This window comes from Cajanus cajan, chromosome 9 (genome assembly GCF_000230855.2).
Source record: "Cajanus cajan strain Asha chromosome 9, NIPB_CcT2T_4, whole genome shotgun sequence".
NCBI classification, from domain to species: domain Eukaryota; kingdom Viridiplantae; phylum Streptophyta; class Magnoliopsida; order Fabales; family Fabaceae; genus Cajanus; species Cajanus cajan.
Genome location: NC_138525.1, coordinates 20,202,971 through 20,211,893, shown reverse-complemented (window position 1 = coordinate 20,211,893; position 8,923 = coordinate 20,202,971). Strand labels below are relative to the sequence as shown.

The window sequence follows — 8,923 nt, the reverse complement described above, 5'->3', positions numbered from 1 at the left end:
TGATGGGTAAATTAACCATGATTTATGATTACCATATTTTTTCTATACATGGGAAAGAAACAAAAAATCAAAAACAGAGTTGTGAAGATATTTGTTTGCAATTTCAACAACTTATCTGCAATTATATGAAGAAACGTACGAATTTGAATGAGAAAAGAATCATTTGGCAGTGAGCACGGGGTTCAACTGAAGAGGCCTAGGTGGTGCCATGGTTCTTCTTTTCCATAAATTAATCTCTTTCCGGGGTTGCACATTAGGCACACTCGCTGCACAACCACCACCACCACCACCACCAACCATAATAGGAGCAGAGAAAGGGATCAAGATTTCATCCTCTGCATCGCTCTCCACTCTATCATCGTAGTCCGAATAGCAGTCCCTTTCCTCCGGCGCAATCTGAGCCTTCCAATCAAAATTGGAAAAAGTCTCGCGCCCACTCGCGAATCGCCGCATGTGGCCCAGCGGCGGCGCCGTGTCCGTGACCGCAACAGATTTTTTCCTTCCCGCAGGTTTGGGCTTCCCCGTGTGGAAAAACATCCTCTGAAGCTTCGAAGGCTGCTTCTTTTCCTCTGTGGGAGTGGAGTCTCGGGCGCGTGGGGGAATCAACACGGTGTTGGCGCTTCCTTTCGTGACGCGCTTCTTCTTGTGCTTGATCTGGCCCATGCAGGAGATTTTGGGCGATGTGGGCTCCTGGGTTTCAACGCCTCCGTGCCTGGGCTTTCTTCTAGCTTCATCGGGGATCATCGGGCCTGAGAAGAAGCCCTTGCCGCCGTTGGATTTGAATTTGTGATCCCTTCCTGGGCTGAAGGGAGGGTTCTGGAATGTCACCGCCGCCGCTTTTGGCAGTATCTTCAAGATCCTGCTCTTCAGATTAGAATGATGTTTCTCTTTCTCCATTGTGTCGAATCAAATTGTTGGAACCAGGAGGGGTTGCGTTCTATTTATATGAGTTCAGTTATAGGAAAAAACCGTAACATGTAAACGGAGCTGAGAGGGTTTATGACTTTATGTTATGGGATGCCACTTACGTTAGCGTGTTTTGACTTTGTCAAGAAAGGTGGGAGCGTATGAGAGTGAGAGATGTTTTTTGGTCAAATAAAATCGCTGACTGTGGAAACAAACACCAATGTGAAACAACATCCCACTTTTATCTGCAAAAACAGGCTGCGGTTAATGCAGGCTATATATATTTTTTTCTTCTTAATTCTCTTGTACTTGTGAGAATGGTATGCGTTTTTTTCTGCTTTGATTCTATGGCCAACGCATTCAATTTTGGTATTCTTTAAATAGGAAGATTTTTCTACTTTTTATTTATTGTAACATTGAATTTGATGATAATGATGATGAATTTTATTTCAACAAACAAAAGATAGTGATGATTTTTGAACTGATAGTATTCTATAAATTACTCAGACGAGTCAAATCGAATCTCTCGCGAGTAATCCAAACTTATTTGTCCTTGATTTCGTCAATCTATCTTCTCTTTCTCTCGCTTGTCAAGTTTTGATCCAATCACCGAATGGGACGACACGTGGGTCTACCAGAATAAGATAACAACGAGCACAAGGTTTTGGTGAAGTAAGACAAACTTCGTATTTGTATCTTGCATAAACGTGGATCTTAAGGAAAAAGTGAAACATCATATTTTTAAAACCAATTTTCTATTGAAGGGTCTACATGTGAAATTAGAGCAGATACAAAAAAAAAATAGTTTTAATTTTTATTGTTGTCGTGATAATTCTTCTTATCAATATAAAAAATAGAAAATGTGTACTTATTATAATGATACATCATAATTTTTATACTATAATATAACTATTAGTAGTACTAAAAAGACTTTATTCTACCATCTGTTAGATAGTCTCCACTACACAATATATTAGTCTATTTTTACTTTACTCTTATATCAAATATAATTATTATAGTTCAACTATATATATAAAAATACGTAAGGGTAAACTAAAATTCAAAACAACAACATATAATACAAAAATTATAAACAATAGGATTTTACAACACATCTCATATTTTTTTAGCATCAAAATTATAACACATTCAAATTTATCAATATAACAATTACGTATGCTACAACACAATGTCAACTTATTAAACAATACAACATTAACAACTTATTTTTCAACATATCAACATATTTCATCACAAATCAATACAATATATGACCCAGAAAATTAAAACAACACATCATATGCACAACACAATAATTATATGAATCGTCACACATTTCAACTAGAAGATCTCTTTTTTACATAAAGTGGGCAGTTTAAGTGACTTGGCCCTATTAAACCAATTACAAAAGGTGATCTTGCTAGATCAATAGAAAATTGAATATCAATCTACAACACAACAATTTAGTTTCTCAGATATTGCCACTTAAACAAGGAAGTTTAGTATTACTATCAAGATAGAACAATTAGGTATATGCTTACCACAATATTAGCTAACTTAACTAAGTCTCCAATGAGATTAGCCTATATCGACTACCCTCCAAATACTACACTATTCAGATACTCAGTTAGGAATCAAGTTCTCGATTTCATACTTTACCTAGTTGGTCACTTGTAATCATTATAGCTCGACCTGACCCCTACTACTATGGTCACTTTATACACGTGGGTCTTGACCTTACCCACCCACAATACTAACTAAGGTCATAGAGGAGACTCAATTGTCCTCTTCAAGAGTCAACTTCTTAAGAAATATTTTTCAACAAATTAGGCTCTTAGAATACCACAACACAATATTCATACAATGGGATATGCAACTTTTAAAACAACTTCTCATCTAGTCCTAGATTGGTCAACATAACTCAACAACATCATGCCTAAATGCCTAAAGCATTCTTAACATTCATCCTCTCAACAACACTACAACATCTTGCATATAACATTTCCAACACAGCCACACCACCAACACACAACATGCAACTCAATTTACTTTCAACTCTCAACCATTCATCATCCTTTATTACCATCACATATATATCAACATTAAACAACTTAAAACATATTACAGGGTAATCTACTATACTTATATTTAGCAATTCATCAATCAAATAACATATTTTCATTTAGAAGTTAGCACCCGACACCATTCAAGTAGGAAACTTTCTGTCTCACCCATGTTCGGTGCTACACAACCTACATTTGACGTGGATAAGGTAGAGGCCCCTGGGACCTCATGCCTGGTGTGAAAAAGTCCCATGTTCAGCCTCATTTAAGGTAAGGAGTCTCTACCTGACTCATGCTCGACGTCACCATACTGATGTCTAGCATCATCCAAATAGAGAGCTCTGGTTTGGCCATGTTGGACGCCACTCAACCTTGGGTCCAACGTCACCAAGTTAAAGACCTCCCAATACTCTCATGCCGATGTCATTTGAACCACATCCTACACCAATCCAACCTAAGACGAGTTTCTCTCCTCACGCTTAGTGCCACCAATCTTACGCCTGACTAGAATCGAGACTTGGGCCTCTAGTTGGAACTACGTCTGGTGCCACGAAGGCACACTTGGCGCGATTCAAGTTCTGCGCGGATTGCGAAAATCGTCTTCCTTCACATGAAACTCAACAAGCTCAACATGCAATGCAATATTCCACATATATTCACCATGGGCAACACATTTGCAACACAAATTTCAACATGCAACACCAATTAATTAGAATCATCCAATTCTCACACCATATGTGCTTCGCAAACAACCAACTTGATTTCACCCATTCAATCCCAACCCAAACAACACATTGTGTTTAAATGAAGATTAAATCAATATGTAACTCATTTTAATTCAACAAAAGACCATTCATAACTTCCCTAACCTCAAAAATCTCTAGGTTGAGAAGAAGAGGAGGAGAAGGAAGAAGAAGAAGAAGAAGAAAAAGAAAAAGAAAAAGAAAAAGAAAAAAGAAATAACTCTAAGTAAATGAACAAGCTTGATTTGAGGTTCCTACTGACCTAAATCAACAAACACATGACAAGAATGAGATTCAAGGAGAAAAATCACCCTACAAAAGAAGGTTTAGAGGAGAAAGGGATTCACAAACCAAAACACTTCTCTCTAGACTTTTTCTCTTTAGGTTTTTGAAAATTTGAACTTATGAAATTCAACTTAAATGATAAACCTTAAATACTAACTCTCTTTAAGGTTAAACTAGACCTTTGTCTAGGCTACTAATACTATCATAAAAAATTCTCAGATCCTAGAATTCTTTAATATAAAATAATAACTTAACTTAATAATATAAAACGACTTAAAATAATTATATCAGTCTATAACTTACAATAATACATTTATGTATTCCTTGTTTAGGTTAAGGGCTGAAAATAAAATTAAATATATTATAAAAGTATTATTTTAATATTTTAAAAATTATATATTATGTATTTTTTAAAACTTTTTTTTTTAACTCATGAGTTCGTATACATGATAGATAAAATACTCTTGACATGAAAAAAAAATACTTTTATAAATATCATTTAAAAAAATCAGACGGTTATTCGTAATTTCGTATATGTAAACTTTGCTATTGTCGACTTGTCATAAATTGATTTTTTTTTTGTGTGTGTCAATGAAGATAAAAAAAAAATACCACAACTCTACAACCAGAAAAAGGCATTCAATCTCAATTTCTCGTACCATCTCAATGTGTCGCATTCGCATATAAATATATGATAAGATGATATCGACATTGAGATCGAGCTGAGATAATTGTACTTTTTTCAAATAAGTTCATCAAATACAAAAGTTTATGTTATATAATGAATTAAATATATTTTAAATTTCTATTAAATTGATTATTTTAATTTTAGTTGTTTTAATTTTTTTTTATTTTTTTAAAACTTATAATATTGTTTTTATTTATTGTAAAATGATTAAATTTTGATTTTGATCCTTGCAAAATATTTGTTTTGGTATTTATATTATAAAAAAAGATAAGGTATCTGGCTAACCACCAATCCCACAGACATAAAAAATAAGTATAGATTGACTTTGATTTTTTTAATTTTGAACTCTAATGAATCATTGACTAACTTAATGGTTGGAGTCCTCTGCAGGTACCAACCCAAATTTTTTTAAAGAGAACTCGGAGAAGAAGATCAAAATCAAAAGAGATCAAAACGAAAGGTAAATATCAAGAACTTCATCATAAGAAAAGATTTGAGATTCATATACTTAGATCTTGCTACATTTTGGTAAGAATAGCATTCACCCTTCTAAAATCAAAATTAACTATTTTTAGTCCCTAATGGTCATTTTAAGGTGAATAAATAACATTTATTTTAAAGACTTATAATTTTTTTTAGAAATATTAAATATTGATATGATATCAATAATGATTGTAGATATTAGTTAAAATAGTTATTTAACTTTTTAATAACTAAAAAGTAGTTAAAACATGATCATATAAAAATAGGGACTAAAAAAAATAGTTTTAATTTTATAAAGATGAAAAATAAATAAATTTTTTTATAGAGATTAAAATTAAAACTTGTTAATTTAATAAGGACTAAAAAGATATATAAATCTTATATTAAAAAAAAAATAATAAATATTGAAATATTTTTAAGTGATAATAATGCAAGACACAATGCTTTTTAATAATAAAAAATGTAATATTACTATAAAATTAAACATTTATATTTTAAAAGATTATACTAGCATATATCCTAAATCTTCTTCAAACAAAATAAATTTATCACCATTATTTTGTCCTTAACATTTCCACAAGATTTCTTAAATTTTTGGCAACAAAATTACTCTTATATGAGATGTTTAGTAAGAGATTATTTTAAGTTTCTTAAGAACGAAGGTTCAGAATATTAGATATTTTAGTAAACAATTTCAAAAATATCCCAAAAACCCAATATTCTTATAATTATTTTTTAATTATATATCCCACTAATACTTTCCATTAAAGGGGGTAAAAATCCAATATTCCAATATAGGAGAATATTTTTATAATATAAAAATACAATTATGTCTATATTTTTCAAAAATATTTTGGATATAAAAAATGCCCTTAGGTCATAATGTTATACTTTTTTTTTTACACCGAAGGTCTTAATTGTTATACTTTGAAAACCGTCAATCAATTAATATTGTAATAATAATTAAATTAGCCAAATTGACTATCATTTCATAATTCAATTATGTTTTTACATCTTAACTTATAATTTAATAATTACATGTACAAAATTTAATAAATATATTATACTTATTAATATTATAATTAATAATATTTTTAATGATATTTATGAATTATAGTTAATGAATACAATAAATAATATTTTTTAATTCATCATAGGTATCATTTTTGTATTAATATTGTTCAAAACAGTACTGAATGACGAGTGTTAATAATACTCTCTAACATACTTATTTATGATACACATTTTTTAATTAATTAAAATTTATTAAAAATTATAAATTAGAAAAAAAGGTATATTTAATAGGATATGAGACTTACTAATTTTTATATTTTCACTCAATTTTAAATAATTAATTAAAAAAAAGTATTCTTGACATTTCTCTGCATTAAATATATACACGTTTATAATGAAAATTCAAACCTTAGTCAAAAATATCAAATCCTTGGCTAGTCACGTTATGAATATAAATATTTCATGATTATGCATATGTTTATAAATTTGAATTCTGTTGACTTCGTGGTAATTTCTGTAAATTAAACAAATATCTAATGAGTATAAACGTGCATATAAATTTCATTCTCTTTTGTGTTTCATTTTAGATTCTGTCGATTGTGTATTTACCAATTTTAGTCTTCATTATCCCTATCTCCTCTTAGATCAACAAATGTCAAGTTCGGTCAGAACACCCACAAATGTGTTTGCTCAACATGACAAAATTCTTTAAATATATGATATATTATATTCTAAACTTAAAACTTATAAAAAAAATTCTAATTAAATATAAAAAAATATAAATCTAATATAAAAATAAATAAAATAATAATAAAATCGAGTGCCCCTATTTATTATGTAAAATTCACATGGAAAAATGAAATAGTCATTTTCTTTTAGAAATTGTTATAACTTTTCCCCCCTTAAAATCTCGTCTGCAAGTCAATTTGAGTTGGAACTAAAAAAAAAAAAAAAAAAAACTCATACCAATCCAAACCAAGTCATTCTACTCATTTTGGCTCATACTTGCCTATAAACTCAACCTAACATGTGTTCACTTTTATAGGTAATTTAGTTTAGATATCACAAATTAATTTGAAAATTCTAGTTAATATAAGATAATTTAATTTTTATCATATGAAAAATTAATTTTGGAATATATATTTAAAATATTAAAATTGCAATATTAATTTTTATTGAAAATAAATATTATTATATAAATTTTATATATTTAATAATTTGACATAAATTTAATATTAAATGATATTTATGATCAAATTAATTTTAAATATTTAATTATTAAATATATAATATTAATAATTTTATGTCAATATTAATACAAAAAGAAAATATGAGAAAAAGAAAATAGTGAAGAAAAGAAAGAGAGTGAAGAGAGAGAAAAGGAGAAAAGAGCTGAATAAAGAAAAGAGCTTTTAAAAAAATAAGAGAGAAAGAAAATTTGAATAATGAACAAGTATGTGGGAATCGATAAATTTTGTTTTTTGGTAGATTCAGGAAAATATAAACAAGCATGGAAAAAAAAAACAAAAGCTAGCCTGTGACCATTGAGTCACGTAAGAAAACCTCTAAAACAAATAAAGGTGGGACAATAAACTCTCTCGTCACATTGTGACTTCTCGAGACCGTTAAACAACCAGCAACAACAATTGCTTCACAATGGATATGGGTAATGCGAGTACGCCAATCTTTAGCTCGGATGATTTTAATGTCCAATAAGATATCTCTCATAGCATGCAGATTCATGCAAAGGGTCATCAATATTGATTACGACCTTCACTGCCTCCAAATAATCTGATTCACACACCACTTTCTTGTAGCCCAATTTTCAAGCTTGATCAAGTCCATTCTTTATTGCTAAAAGTTCAGCCTTTAATGCATTTCCAGGTCCATAGAATTGGGAAAAACCTCGCAACCAATTCCCCTCTAGCTTCACGGATAACACCTCCCCCTCCTATAGAATCTGGACGAATCCATGACCCATCAACATTAAGCTTAATTTCATCATCCACAGGTGGAGTCCAAGTGTGCACTCGTGCAAGTAGGTTTTTCCCTTGAAAAATCTTAAATTCTGTAGTAGTCCTACGAATCAACATAATAACTTTGTGGATAGACCAAGCTTTGCCAGCTAGGATGGTTGAATTCCTCCATTTCCACAAGCACCACAAGGTAGAAATAATTGATAACCTATCAGAATGCTTGATAATGTATTGTATTGCAGCCATGCTCCTGTTTGTAGGACAGTCATTAGAGAATCTAAAGTCTAAACCATAGCCTAGTCTAAGCCAAATTGCCTTGGTTTGTGGACAGTCTCGTAAGGCATGAACTCTGGTTTCCTCACCTTGAGAACAACGGGAGCAAGCAAAACTGGTGGCTAACTTGCAAATAAACCTCTTATGATTAGTTGCTAGCGCTTCCTTGTTAGCTTTCCACATGAAGAAACGAAGTTTTTCAGGTAATGATAGCTTCCATATCTTTTTCCAAACTGGACTATAGCCTTCCAAGTTACCCAAGCACCATCTATATCCTGATGCTGTTGTGTAGAGACCTTTACTATTTCCAAGCCAGAATGTTATCCACCCCTACAGGATGAGTAGGAATGATAACACTGGTAATTTGAGCTCACACCTGGGGTGGGGGGTGTGTAGATCAATTGAAGATTCCATGTGCCATTATCCCATAAATCAACAAACTTCAGTTGTGTGTCATGTATGTCTACGTATGGTAGGTAGTTCCTTACAGAT

General features: G+C 31.1%; 1 protein-coding gene across 1 annotated transcript; it reads right to left on the bottom strand.

The window, feature by feature from the left end:
• Window positions 1–1,096, bottom strand: LOC109816682 (uncharacterized protein At1g76070). Its single transcript, XM_020381760.3, has one exon. It carries the CDS (start codon window positions 895–897, stop codon window positions 160–162), a length of 738 nt encoding a protein of 245 aa, XP_020237349.1. The 5' UTR covers window positions 898–1,096; the 3' UTR covers window positions 1–159.
• Window positions 1,097–8,923: the final 7,827 nt, after the last annotated feature.